We start from the raw sequence: 15,559 nt of genomic DNA on the forward strand, positions 1-15,559 counted from the left end.
GCTGTGGACCTTCGAACATGGCTTTCGGTTTTCCACCACAAAGACCTGTGTTGTCCATTTTTGTTGCCAACGTTTTCTTCACCCTCCTCCTGAACTTTATTTAGGAAATGTATCTATTCCTGTAGTTGACACTTACCGATTTCCTGAGCTCCTTTTCGATAGCAAATTATAGTGGGAGTCACATGTGTGGCAGTTAAAAATGCAGTGCACTAAGCTGAATATCATGAAGTTTCTTAGCAGCAATAATTGGGGGGCTGACCGCACAGTGCTCCTACGATTTTATAGGACACATATTTTATCTCGGCCAGACTACGGCAGTGCAGCATATGGCTCAGCAAGACCAAGCGTACTTTATCCACATACAGTACTCTTCCAGCTGTTTTGGAATTGTCAGACCCACTCCATTTTTTTCCTCTCTGCCACCACTCCAGTATAGTGTGTATATCGTTTCCCTATTCTCTTTTAACTTTGCTCAACCCCATCATTTCTATATCCTCTTTCTCCATAAAATCCACCACTTCTTCTGCCTTTCTTGTTAGTCATGAGGTTGATTATGACCACTTTTGTGTTGTTTGTTTCAAATATTAACCCGATACTTGGCTTTCTTTTATACAGCAGGAAGAGATCAAAACAATATCAGCAATAATGCAAAAAAAAGAAAAAGAAATTATATGAAACTACAAAGGGCCACAGAAGGCAAGAAATCAACTGTGTCATGAGAAGCCACTGACAGAGAGAGTCATGCCTACTGATGTGCCTCAGAATCTGGGCAACAATGTAAGGGGTGGACACAACTCATGCACATGCTAAGTGATTGTCCCATCAATGATGGGTACTACTGTATGTCTTAAATATGATTAACAGTTATTCAGCTGGTGAATAGCATTTATTAAATAACTAGCTGTAGTTGCTGGTCCCCATGGGTTTAAGTCAGAATTAGAAATGTACACTGTTAGTAACAACGGTGAACAGGTACAGAATTTCTGGTGTCCAGTTATAATGGTCTGCATCTTTCGTTGGTTGATGATTAAGGAATAATTTTAGGTTTATGTAACAAGTTGTTGTTAGTACCGTATTCTTATATTAGACTGCTTTGCAAGTACCATCTGTACAAGTATGGTAATATTCTTGTGAGTCATCATCATATAGATAGTATGTACAGTGAAGAAGTGGAGAGGAGAGGCTGTTGATATGCAGCATGAATAATAAAGGTTCCAGCACAGATCTTTGAGGGGCACCAGATAATCTGTTAGCCCATTGGGAAGTAACATTGTTTGCTGAAACACATTGATGATGATTTGTGGGATAAGATATAAAGAAATTGAATGCTATCTTGTCAAAACCAGTGGAGCGCAATTTCAAAAGAAGCCATTTCATGTTGACTATTTCACATACACTACTAAAATCAAGGTGCACGAGTACCTTTATCTGCCGTTTATCCATAACATGCTTAATATCATCTGTTACGTCAAGAAGTGCCGTGTTGTGGCCTTTCTTAAAGCCAGATTGGAAAGAATCTAAAATTTAATGAATTGTGAGATATTCAATAGTTGATAATGTACTAGCCATTCAAATGCTTTTACAAGCAGGGTTAGTATAGTTATAGGGCAGTAATCTGATGAAAAATTTCATGAGATATTTTTTAACACTGCATTAGTCACGTTTTATCTGAGAGATACTTAGTAGTGATTATTTGCTGTAATTAAGCTTGCTTGAGGTTAGAAGCCCATCTCCCCCCTAGCTTCCTGTCTCAGAATTGGTGACATCCAATAATGTTGTGACCTTCATGCAATACAAATGTCATGAGCTGCTGCCTCGTAGATAAATCATGATGCAAGTAAATTTGTAAAGTATTCATGTTTATCTCTAATGCGTTTGATTTGCTGTGATTTAGCTGATTATTGTTTATGCTAGTTCTTGCTGCTCAAGGTCTTTTGAAATTGAAAATTAAGGTGGAGATGACTTGTAAAACTGTATTGTGTTCAGTGAGTTGTTTGACTAATCAGTAACATCACGATTTCAGGATCCTGAAGACTGTGAAAAGAACAATCAGATAATTAGTTTAATTGTTTCAAATATGCCAGTGTCCTTTCTCAGTATTTTAGGACATATGTTGTAAATAAACCTTAAAGTGCATTTTATGTTGGTTTCTATCATCCACAAATTATATAGGGGTTGCTGTAGACAGACTGAATATATGTATTTCTCAGATACGACGCAAACACTGATGCTACTTTCAGGATGCGCTCAATGCAGTGTTGATGCTGGAGTTACCGGAGCATCCTTCCAAATGACCAGGAAAGTTATTGTGTTTAGACAGCAATTGGCAAGACCGTGTCAATAACATATTTTATGAAGCATATTGGAATATGATACGATCCTTTCATTTCAGATTTAATGGAATTTAAGGCTTTTTTACTTCATTTATACTGAGAGTACAATGTTAAAAAAATGGTTCCGTATGTAGGTAATTGTCTTCTTGATGTGGTAGAAATCTGGATGGAAATTGAGTTTCTTTTATTTGTTTACCAGTGAAGTGGTAAGTGTGTCAAGCAATAGTGTTGGGATATGAGGTTCTGTGTTTTTTCCTATGCCTGTTGTATGTAACTGACTCCACGCATTAGCAGTATTAAGACTTTTAGTTTGATTTAAGATATATTTAAGTTTACTGTTTCTAATAAGTTGTTTTGTTGTGTTCCATAAGAGACTGCTTGCTTTTTTTGTTACCCTGTACCAACAGCACAAAACATTGCATTGGGCCATTGCTACTTTCATCTCACCATTTAACCACGAGAATCCTTGCCTGTCAAATAGGAACATGCTTGTCTTAGTGTTCTAGTAGTGAGCTAAATCAAGACACATCCGTGTCATATTATAGTTGACATAAGTTTGCATTAGTCATGTCGCTGTCATGTATATGCTTGGGCACCCGCAGTGAGTAACAGAGATAAATGAGATTTTGTGTTAGGGATACCAGAAACATATACTATATTTGTCTATGCTTGACAGCTTTCTGGGGATCATTTGTCACAGTCAACTATTAAGAGTATGGGTTGAGTTTTGTTGCATATGTGTACGTGATTAGTTGCATATAATAAGATAGTCATGTCCATTGATATGAACAACAGTCTGTGGATTCAGTCTGAGTTAGAAGGTTTATGTTGAAATCACTGAAGATTATAATGTGTACATAACATGGTGTAAGTTTCAGCAGGTCCATTTCAATATCTTCTGTATTTCTTAGGTAAACTACTACTATTAGCACTTTCTGGTGGTTTACATTCACCTCAAGAAATGTATATATTTGGTATATGGGGTGACATCAGGAAAGATATGAATTACTGTAAATGTCAGTTAATTACTACACAAGATTATTTTTCCTTTTTGTTGGTTGCTTTTTATCCTGCCACTACACAGGATTTCCCTTCTGTCTCCATTACAACCTATCTTGCTCACAGATACCTTCTCTCTCTATTGACGGAGTGTAAACAATATATTATTAGATTTAAACCAAAATTTAAAAAAGAAAAAACAGAAGGGGGTTCTAAGAAGTTTTATATAACCACAAGGTACCATTTTTTTCTCTGAGTAGCTTTCTTAGTTATTGTTCACTAAATTACTTTTGGAGTATCCTTCAGTATATTGAAAACTATATTAATTGCCTGTTTACATATAATTGTTTTATTATCATACAGTTTATTGAAAGCTTTCTGTTTCCTGTTTTATTTTTATTGGTACTTATTTTTACAATAATTTATAAAGCATTCTTAAGTAGTTGGTCATATGGTTCACAGTTTGAAATTTGTTTCCTTTTCAGCACATTTTGAGTGATCTTAATGGGCAATCTGTTGTTATTGTGTGCTCCTTATCCACATCCTTCCTCTGTTGACTGATTGCATCTCCTACCTTTACCTTAATTCTTGGTATGTAATTTAGTGTATTCACTGGCTTTCTAAAAAATATTTCTAAAATCTGAAATTATCAAGAGAAGTCTTGTTTAAACTATTGATCTTTATTCTGTTAGATCATTAGAGTGTACGATGATATGAAATTTTATTGTAGTGGAATATTTCCATTTCCTGTCATGTATGTTGTTGTAAGTTATTGTGTGATGATCTTGAATTGGTACATATAATATTGGAAGCTGCGGCAAGAAATTAGTCAGCTTCTGTAGTATATAAATGAATCAGTTTCAGTTAACTTACTTTAGAACTATCATATATAGAGAGACAGGAACACAAAAAGGAACACATAAGAGGATAAACACAATGGCAGATCACTGTGGGTAGAGGGGGCAATGGAAAGGGGAGACAAAGATAAACATGAAAACACGAGCATATAAGGACCATCTCCACATCTTTATACACTACTGTTTTCAATAGATGGGTTCTCTTTTTATCAATCCCAATTCTTGTACATTCATTTCTTTTCAGCCTCTGGGAAGTTTGTTTCTGTTACCCAGCTTCATTGGGAGGGCAGGCATCTACACTCATTGAGGGGCCATTTTTATTATCAAAGTTTCCTTTTTTTTTTAAACTGCCAGATCGACAAAGCATAAACTAAAGCATATCTACAAACATACAATTCAAGTAACTAATGTAAAATTACTCTGTAGATTTACAAAGGTTCAAATCCACAAATAAACTCAAATCATATGAAAAAAGGTAAAGAAATGTCAAACAAAGCAGGTGCATGGAAACAGCTACGAAGCATGTAAGTGATTATGTAATATACGTACTGACCACTTGAGTGGTCTTCATTCTGTATATGGGAAGTGTAAGATAAGAAGAATGCTAGCTCAAGTCACGGAAAGAGTAGAGGCAGAAAGATAAAGAGCTGAGCTAGTTGACTGTACGGTTAGCGATGCGCAGCTGTGAGCTTGCATTCAGGAGGTTAGTGGGTTCGAATCTCACTGTCAGCAGCCCCTAAGATGGTTGGTTTTCTGTGGTTTCCCTTTTTTACACCAGGCAAATGCTGGGGCTGTACCTTATTTAAGGCCACGGCCACTTCATTCCCACTCCTATCCCACATCGCCATAAGACCTATCTGTGTCAGTGCGATATAAAGCTATCTGTTAACAAATAAAAATAAATAAATAATGATGAATAATTAAAGATGAGGAACACAGGACAATCACAGAAGGCAAAACGGAACCTAACTAGGCGTAGTCGATATAAGAAAGGAACTAACAAGTGACAAATCAAGTCGTATATAGAATGATAGGAATGTACAAACTAAAAAAGGCTTAATACGATAAACACAATGACAGGTCAGTAAAAAATATGAAACCTTGGGAAAATTGGTAAACATTAGGCTAACGAACTACTGTATTTTATTTTGAAGGGTAAGTTTCTGAAAACTCACTGGTTTTTTTATTTGCTTTCAGTATTGATGATATTCAGGATAACTCAGTCCTTAGAAGAGGAATACCTGTGGCACATTCCATATATGGCGTAGCAAGCGTCATAAATGCAGCAAACTATGTTCTCTTCCTTGCTCTTGAGCGAGTCTTGAGCCTTAATCACCCTGATGGAACAACTGTTTATACTGAACAGTTGCTGGAACTTCATCGCGGGCAAGGCATGGAAATATACTGGAGAGACAACTACACGTGCCCTTCGGAAGAAGAGTATCGTCAGATGACGATACGAAGTAAGACACCTTTCTGCTCCATTTTTGTTTAGTCAAACTTCTTGCTGTTTGATTTGCATATTTTAATCAGGGGCGTATACAAGGGGGGGGGGGGGCAGGGGGCCTGCTGAAATAATGAATATAAAGAAAAAAATAAGTACCGTTATCAGAATTATTTTAATGAATCATGTGCAAAAGGGCTAGGAGAATTTACCTGGTTAGCTTATTCAGAGGAAAAATCTGGACCTTTTTGTAAGTACTGCATGTTATTTTCCCATACCGAAAATGTAAGGAAAGGAGATCACCAAGTAGCAGGGGCATTGGTCACTCATGCTTTTACCAATCTTAAAAAAGCCAGGGAAATGTCTAGCAAACATGAAAACTTTTCCTATCATAAGAAATGTGTTTTGATCACTGAAAATACAAAAGTTATAGTTAAGAAAAAGGCTGAAAGTGTTATCAATCAAGTAAATGTCCAAAGAAGACTGGATATTGAGAATAATAGAAAATGGCTAATTCCTATAATACAAACAATATGACTTAGCGGGTGGCAGCAAACAGCTCTAAGGGGTCATTGTGACTGGACGAAGAACCGGACCAAAATGATGGGAATTTTCGATCGTTGTTGAGATACCGAGCCAACAGTGGAGATAATATTAACGACCAGTGGTGGGAAGACAATGTACACAAGTTCTTTCATTCAAAACGAACTTAACACATTTGGTCACTTAATGCAATCAAAAATTGTAGAAAATCTCAGAAAGTCTGTTTTGTATTCCGTTTTAGCAGATGAAACCACTGACATCAGCCAAATTGAACATTTTTCTCTCCGTGTACGTTACATAGAAGACCAAACTTTCAAAATCAGAGAAGATTTTCTGACATTCGTCCCCATTTATGACGTCACTGGAGCAGGTTTGGCCAACACAATATTAGAGACCTTGTCAACATTAGGGCTTGACCTAAACAAAATAAGAGGCCAAGGGTATGATGGCGCTGCCACGATGAGCGGGCAATTCAGAGGATTACAAGCTTCCATCAGAGAAAAGCTACCGTTGGCCCTGTATACACACTCTAAATTTATATTTGTCAGATGTGAGCAAAATACCTTCTGTAAGAAACTGTATAGGTGTCATAAAAGAAGTCTGTGGATTCTTTCATATGTCAGCCAAAAGAACCAAAATATTGAAATCAATGATTTCTGAATGTTGTCCAGAACAAAAGAAAAAGAAACTTATTTCACTGTGCGAAACCTGATAGGTAGAAAGGCTCGACTCAGTAATTTTATTTAAAGATATTTTGCAGCCTATCTTTCTCTCCCTTTGCAAATTAGAAGAGAAATTAAGTGATTCAGCATCTAAGGCTCACATTCTAAGTAGTGCTATTAGTCAATTTGCATTTCTTGTTAATCTTTTTGTTTGGAGCCGGATACTATCAACCACGCATAACTTATCTGAGCAGTTTCAAAACAAAAATATAGATCTTCCACAGGCCTTGACTAACGTCACAAGTGTTTTACACCTTCTGTCGAAGGAGAGGGAAAATGCTGATGACTCATTTAAAGCCTTGTATAATCAAGTAAAGTTATTCGCTGCCAAACTTGACATTAAAGAAGAGATTCCAAGAATTTGCCGCCTTCAAACAGCACGTAGCAACGTCCCTTGCACCACAGAAGAAGAATACTATCGAGTAGCTGTTTATGTGCCATACCTGGACAATTTTTATAACTCACTAAAAGAACGCTTTGAATCTCACAAGGAGACAGTTGCATCCTTACAAAACATCCTTCCAGAGTTGTGTATCATAACAGATTTCGGTTCACTGGAGGCTGCTTTTAGTTTCTACGAAGAAGATCTGTCACATAAAGAGATTGTGCAAAGTGAGTTTATGTTGTGGAAAGAAAAGTGGAGTCAGGAAAACCCTTCAAATCTTCCAAAAATGGCTGTAAGTTCTCTAGAAAAATGTGCAAGACTTTCTTCCCCAACATTTATACCCTTCTCAAATTACTTGCAGTTCTTCCTGTTTCTGTAGGAATCGTAGAAAGAACTTTCTCTAGCCTAAGAAGACTTACTTAAGGAACAGCACATCTGAAAGTAGGGCTTGCTTTACTCTCTATCCACAGAGACATTATAGTTAGTGATGAAGTTCTTGGTAAGTTTGCAAGTGTACCAAGAAACCTGGACTTTGTTTTGTAATCATTGGTGTACTGTATGTATGTATGAATCAGCCCAAATCAAAGTTTCTTTTTTCCTTTCTAAAGTGTTTGAAATCATCTGACCTCTTAAAATTACTTAACCTAACCTTACATTAATCTTGGCTCCCCTCCAAAAAAATATGTTCTGTATTCGCCACTGACTTTAATTTTTTTTTTTGTATTGTCATTCTGACTTTTAGTTTGAAGGCTAGTATATTAATTTCACTGTTTAAATATATGTTCCTATAATTGATAGTAACATTCTTGAAAGTTTATTGTAAAATCTTCCTTCTGAATTTGTAAGCCATCCTGGAGCCAGCGAGTACTATATTACACAGATTACTACAGAAAATAAGAAACAACAAAAGGAAAAGTGTGCTACATTCTACTTACTTTCACAGTATCTTAGGTCATCATTAGGGTTTGGATGTTCAGAAAATGTCCATGTTTTTCCTGTATTCCATGTTTAGCTATTTGTTGGAATTAAGTATGAATTGGACGTTTCTGAGCATATTTAGCCTTATTTTATAGGGCACGTAAATGCATATTTTACCTTTTTTAAAAATTATTTTTGTTATATTTTGGTTATATTTTGCAACGGAAAAATATACTTTACCGGTACTTTGAATGTGATATCCAATGACTCCTTGTGTAAATGTGTGTGTGGCATTGTGACGAAACTTGAAGCTAGGGCCTTAAGGCTGATACTTATTGTATCTCGTCTGCATTTATATTACTAGTTTTAGAATAATTTCCTTTAGGGTAAGACTTGCAGTTTGAGTATTTTTGCCCACTGGAATGTCATCCTTGTTTAGAAAAAGGAAATACCATTAGGAATGCTGTGATCAATTATTGTAAATGTGTCAAGTGTCATCCATGAATCTCAACCAAAATATTATCCCTTTAATGTTATTGGTGGTGTTGGGATAACTACATTTCTTTGCATAGCCACTCATGTTATATTACATTTGTGCAATTCCACGCATGTAACGATATTTTAACCCGTGCAGTTCTGGACTCTGTGATTCACATCGTATTCATGTTTATGTTATTTTATGACTCAAGATTGACAAGATGCCAATTTGCCGTGTCACAAGATTCATAGACCTTTTGTCCACTGATTTTATTGTGTCCTTACCATATTTTCGATGATTTTGTGTGTGATTGAAGATGTCCCGAAAAAGGACGAAACTTGTATCACCAATATAATTTAATGTAGTCTTATTAATAAAGACGACTATGGCATTTTATAGGTGGAACATTTGTTGTTAAGATATTCACAGGTTAATACTTTTTGACAATACGGGCTCAAATATGACGTTTATCACATGCAATGTTGATTCCTTTAACAGTGAAGTATTGCATCATTTTTGAATGTTCTGGAAACAGTGAAACTCCTTTCTGATTTGAGACAGAGGTTAGTCTCCCATAGCATTGAAGTAATGGTGTATGAAAGTGGCATAGAAGAACTTTAAGATTGAGTGGTGTTGTATGAAAACTTACAGTTGAAGTTCCCCTGCCCCTGTCTCTCTCTCTCTCTCTCTCTCTCTCTCTCTCGTGGTTTTTTCCTTTTTCCCCTTTGCTTCTGATATCACGCAAAGCATTTCCAGGGAGATAGTGGGTCTTCTTCATTGGACTTGGTCTCAGGCTGCCTGTAATGATTCTGCAGATCTCATGCAGGGCCACATCAGTCTGCTAAGCATGGGGCCAACTTGTGCCATACTGAGTAGGCATATTCTCCAGCGGAGTAACGTAGGGCTAGACGTGTTGTTCTAAACTTTTGGGGATGAATACCCCAGAGTTGTACCTGCCAATTTCCAAAATAGGCTATTTCTAGAAGAGAACTTTTTGTCTTACTATCAAATAGTGCTCCCTCAAGTTTAGTGCATGTTCCAGCATAGCACCAGTATATCTTTGGGGGAAGCAGTGGTCAAGCTGAACTCTTTGCTAATAATTGCATGCTTCCTCTTAGTCCATATTTGTCTTATGTGGAATGCACACACCTGGATCTTACTTGGATAAGGCTTCAGTTGGTTTATTTCGTAATATATGCCAAGTTGCTCTAATGGATTAATCAGGTCTTTTTCTGCAACTTCAGAATGATAGGCCTGGATGCCTAGGCCTAAATCTTTGACAGAAATGAAACTCTTTGGTCCTTTAGGCTGTGGTTGGTCATTGTTATGGACCTAGAAAACCATCGGTGCTAACACATTTCCTTGACTCGGGCTATTCTGTTTGGTTCTCCAACAGCTACATTGTTACAATTTTATATATTTTTTCATCTAAACAGTGTTATGTGGCTGAAGATGTTGATAATATACGAAACATGTACCACTTTTGACCATTAAAAATTGCCTTAAGCAATCATTGTATCGACTAGGTGGAAAATAAATAAATACTTAATTGTGAATCTATTGAAGCTGATTTTATGTAATAGTGGTACTACTCGCAAGTAAAGGCGACCCCTGCATGATGGTACTAATTACAAGTAATCTCATGGTTCTAATTCGATCATCCCTTGGTCACCCCTTTTAGTCACCTCTTACGACCGGCAAGGGATACCTCAGGTGTATTCTTTGTCTGCGTTCCCCACCCACAGGGGGGATATGATGAGTGTGTAGCTTCCTACAAGATGCCTAAAATTTGGCAGATGGCATAAGTGGTTGCAGTACTCAAACCAGGTAAAGAACCTTCAGATCACAAAAGCTACAGACCAATTTCTATTCTTTGCCATCTGTACAAAATATTAGAACAGATAATTCTGAATTGCCTAACAGATGTCATTGAACCACTTCTTATACCTCGGCAAGCAGGTTTCAGACCAGGGAGGAACCACACATCCCAAAGTCTGCACTTAACCCAGCACATAGAAGATGGCTTTGAAATAAAGAAATATCACTGATGATGCCCATTAATGATGTTGGAATAATAAACGTGATCGCTTCTGTCCCGCAGAATCACCAGTTTCTTGTAGACTTTCAAGGACAATGTAGCTGTTGGAGAACCAAACAGAATAGCCCGAGTCAAGGAAATGTGTTAGCACCGATGGTTTTCTAGGTCCATAACAATGACCAACCACAGCCTAAAGGACCAAAGAGTTTCATTTCTGTCAAAGATTTAGGCCTAGGCATCCAGGCCTATCATTCTGAAGTTGCAGAAAAAGACCTGATTAATCCATTAGAGCAACTTGGCATATATTACGAAATAAACCAACTGAAGCCTTATCCAAGTAAGATCCAGGTGTGTGCATTCCACATAAGACAAATATGGACTAAGAGGAAGCATGCAATTATTAGCAAAGAGTTCAGCTTGACCACTGCTTCCCCCAAAGATATACTGGTGCTATGCTGGAACATGCACTAAACTTGAGGGAGCACTATTTGATAGTAAGACAAAAAGTTCTCTTCTAGAAATAGCCTATTTTGGAAATTGGCAGGTACAACTCTGGGGTATTCATCCCCAAAAGTTTAGAACAACACGTCTAGCCCTACGTTACTCCGCTGGAGAATATGCCTACTCAGTATGGCACAAGTTGGCCCCATGCTTAGCAGACTGATGTGGCCCTGCATGAGATCTGCAGAATCATTACAGGCAGCCTGAGACCAAGTCCAATGAAGAAGACCCACTATCTCCCTGGAAATGCTTTGCGTGATATCAGAAGCAAAGGGGAAAAAGGAAAAAACCACGAGAGAGAGAGAGAGAGAGAGAGAGAGAGAGAGAGACAGGGGCAGGGGAACTTCAACTGTAAGTTTTCATACAACACCACTCAATCTTAAAGTTCTTCTATGCCACTTTCATACACCATTACTTCAATGCTATGGGAGACTAACCTCTGTCTCAAATCAGAAAGGAGTTTCACTGTTTCCAGAACATTCAAAAATGATGCAATACTTCACTGTTAAAGGAATCAACATTGCATGTGATAAACGTCATATTTGAGCCCGTATTGTCAAAAAGTATTAACCTGTGAATATCTTAACAACAAATGTTCCACCTATAAAATGCCATAGTCGTCTTTATTAATAAGACTACATTAAATTATATTGGTGATACAAGTTTCGTCCTTTTTCGGGACATCTTCAATCACACACAAAATCATCGAAAATATGGTAAGGACACAATAAAATCAGTGGACAAAAGGTCTATGAATCTTGTGACACGGCAAATTGGCATCTTGTCAATCTTGAGTCATAAAATAACATAAACATGAATACGATGTGAATCACAGAGTCCAGAACTGCACGGGTTAAAATATCGTTACATGCGTGGAATTGCACAAATGTAATATAACATGAGTGGCTATGCAAAGAAATGTAGTTATCCCAACACCACCAATAACATTAAAGGGATAATATTTTGGTTGAGATTCATGGATGACACTTAAAATTAACATAAGATTGACAAGATTAAAACAATTTTAAGGACACTTCCTCTAAAGCATTACTTTGTCAATTTTATATATTTTTTCATCTAAACAGTGTTATGTGGCTGAAGATGTTGATAATATACGAAACATGTACCACTTTTGACCATTAAAAATTGCCTTAAGCAATCATTGTATCGACTAGGTGGAAAATAAATAAATACTTAATTGTGAATCTAGTACCACTATGTTCGGTACACAATAGGTTTGTGATTAGTAGCAACAGGGTGAATCAGAATGAGGTTTACAGTACCCGTAATTAGTACCACTACATGCGGAACACCACGGGCTTACATTGCCTGTAATTAGTACCATTATGTAAGAAACACCACGGGTCTTGGCATTGCCTGTGGTTAGTACCACTATATGAGCGACAGCGTGGGTTGGCGTTGCCTATGATTAGTACCCACTATGTGAGGAACACCATGAGATAGTACGATTCCCTGTGATTAGTACAGCTATGTGAGGAACACCATAGGTTTGCGTTGCCTGTAAGTGGCGCCGTAATGTGAGAAACACTATAGGTCTGCGTTGTGTGCATAATACATTACCTGTGAGTAGTACCATAGTGTGGAATACCGCAAGTCTACGCTACTTTGATTAGTACCGCAACATAACAAGTACTATGGTTGGGCTTTGCTAGCGATACGTACTGTTATGAGGGGCTGATGACCTGGATTTTGGACCCCTTTGGACAACAATCATCATCGATTCAGGATTGTGCTTTAAAGGCAGTCCCTTGATCAGTAATACTATTGTTTTGCGATAGTTTCTGGGAATGTGGGGCATTGCAGATCAGATTCACTGATTGTTTTAAATTCATATTCATTCATTCTTTGTCATCACGTTTTGAATTCTGGTCAGCGCATGATTTTTTACTTTTAAATTTTTATTACATTTTGTCTCATTTAGTACCATTAGGGGCTGATGACATAGATGTTAGGCCCCTTTAAACAACAAGCATCGTCACTCATCATCATCATCACACTAGTTATACAAAGTGAAGAGGCACATCTTTACAAGAAATACGTACATTTCATATTTGGTCTTTGATGTTAATTAGAAGAGTAGTAGTCCACCTTTTCATTACAATCAATATTCAGAAAAGGATACATTAAAATCATTTACATTTACAGTACATATTTCATTACTATGTGAGGGTCATCCTCAGCTGTTGAAGACAAGTTAACAAGAAATCCAGTGTTTAAAGACACACAGTAAAATTGGCCAAACATAAAATAAGCATGCACTTAATGGGGAAAAACTGAAGAACTCTGTAAGTTTATTGCCTGGATCCAATTGTGTGGAAGACATCAATCACTGAAACAGACCAGTGTAGAATGAAATTGAAGAAGCCCATTAAGAATAGCCCAAATGTCCTTTGAATAAATAAATCTAGATTAGATGACATGTAAGTAAAAAAAATTCCTTAATCAGCGAGGTAATGCATAATTTTTTTAAAGTTACTGGAAAACAGGGAAGCTCCTCTCTAATTCGAGACAGATGTGTCTTACAAGTTGTCCATTTCATGACCGTATCGATGTTTAATCAAGAAGTAAGTATAAATATCCACCTAATCGATACTTTATTAATGCCTCAGGCAAAATTGAATAAAATTAAAACTTACAGGACATGTTTCGACCACTTAGTGGTCCTCTTCAGCTGTATAAATAAAGAACTGAAAAGAAAATCATTGACAATAAGCACAAATAAACGTTCTTTGGAGACTCCTTTGATAAAAATGGAGGTCATCAGAATAGGTCATCTTGCCTTTCGTTCTTGTTTGGAAAAGATGTTTATTCTGCGCTCTCTAGAGGGTCTGTCTTTGAGCGCGACCTGGTGAAGTGACGATGTGATACAGTTTGACAATTCATGGAAAGCTCTGGAGAGAAGGGAAGTAGAGTTTTATCGCCATCTAAAATAACATGTGAGGGAGGAGGGAGATTGGGCTGTGCTTCTGCGATGTCGTGTTTGATTATATCTCTTGTTCGTCTAGTCTGTTTCATGTCTACCCATTCTAAGTATTTACTAATATTCTCATATAAGATGTTTTTATGCTCGTTGTTTTCGTTGAGATTCTCTTCACCCTTTTCCAATTTATCAAGAACGATGTGGATGTTTTCCAGGTTGTTCATAAGATTACCTTTATTAATCATACAGATAATTTGAAGGTCCTGTTTTATATTGGTGAATTTGTGTTTGGACTCTTTCATATGGGATCCCATGGCAGAGAATCTTTTGTATCTTTCAGCATTGACGTGTTCTTGATATCTAATTGAGAAGTTCCTTCCAGATTGTCCCACGTAAGTTTTTTTACATTGAGCACAAGTCAGCTTATAAATACCCGATTCCTGGAATTCGTCATCTTTAAGTTTATTAGCTTTATTATGACTAAAGAATCTATGTTTCGTGTTGTTGCTCGTAGAGAAGGCTACCTTGGTATTGTGTTTCTTGAATAAGTTGGTGATTTCGTAAATCTGCGGGTTATTAAAGGTGAATTTTACATATCCTTTTTCTTTTTCTGAATGCTGTTTAAGTTTAATTTGTTGTTGGTATTTGCATTTAGTGATGATTTTATTGATGAATTTCAAACTGAAACCATTATGTAGAGCCTGTTGACGAATGATCTGCATTTAGGGCAGTCGCCCAGGTGGCAGATTCCCCATCTGTTGTTTTCCTAGCCTTTTTTTTAATGATTTCAAAGAAATCCCTAACTCCCCTTCCTATAAATGAATATTTGCCCCAATTTGATCTCTTGAATTCCAACTTTATCTTCATATTCAGAAAAAGAAAAAGGATATGTAAAATTCACCTTTAATAACCCGCAGATTTACGAAATCACCAACTTATTCAAGAAACACAATACCAAGGTAGCCTTCTCTACGAACAACAACAAGAAACATAGATTCTTTAGTCATAATAAAGCTAATAAACTTAAAGATGACGAATTCCAGGAATCGGGTATTTATAAGCTGACTTGTGCTCAATGTAAAAAAACTTACGTGGGACAATCTGGAAGGAACTTCTCAATTAGATATCAAGAACACATCAATGCTGAAAGATACAAAAGATTCTCTGCCATGGGATCCCATATGAAAGAGTCCAACCACAAATTCACCAATATAAAACAGGACCTTCAAATTATCTGTATGATTAATAAAGGTAATCTTATGAACAACCTGGAAAACATCCACATCGTTCTTGATAAATTGGAAAACGGTGAAGAGAATCTCAACGAACACAACGAGCATAAAAACATCTTATATGAGAATATTAGCAAATACTTAGAATGGGTAGACATGAAACAGACT

At 36.8% G+C, this 15,559-nt stretch overlaps 1 protein-coding gene across 1 annotated transcript in view; it reads left to right on the plus strand.

Moving 5' to 3' along the window:
* The window catches only part of LOC137501865 (terpene synthase-like), a 63,084-nt gene that overhangs the window by 23,544 nt on the left and 23,981 nt on the right, over positions 1–15,559 (plus strand). Inside the window, exon 3 of the mRNA XM_068228979.1 lies at positions 5,387–5,652. Coding sequence (XP_068085080.1) covers positions 5,387–5,652 — 266 coding nt within the window. The remainder of the gene's footprint in view (positions 1–5,386; positions 5,653–15,559) is intronic.

Source organism: Anabrus simplex, chromosome 8 (genome assembly GCF_040414725.1).
Source record: "Anabrus simplex isolate iqAnaSimp1 chromosome 8, ASM4041472v1, whole genome shotgun sequence".
Taxonomy (NCBI): domain Eukaryota; kingdom Metazoa; phylum Arthropoda; class Insecta; order Orthoptera; family Tettigoniidae; genus Anabrus; species Anabrus simplex.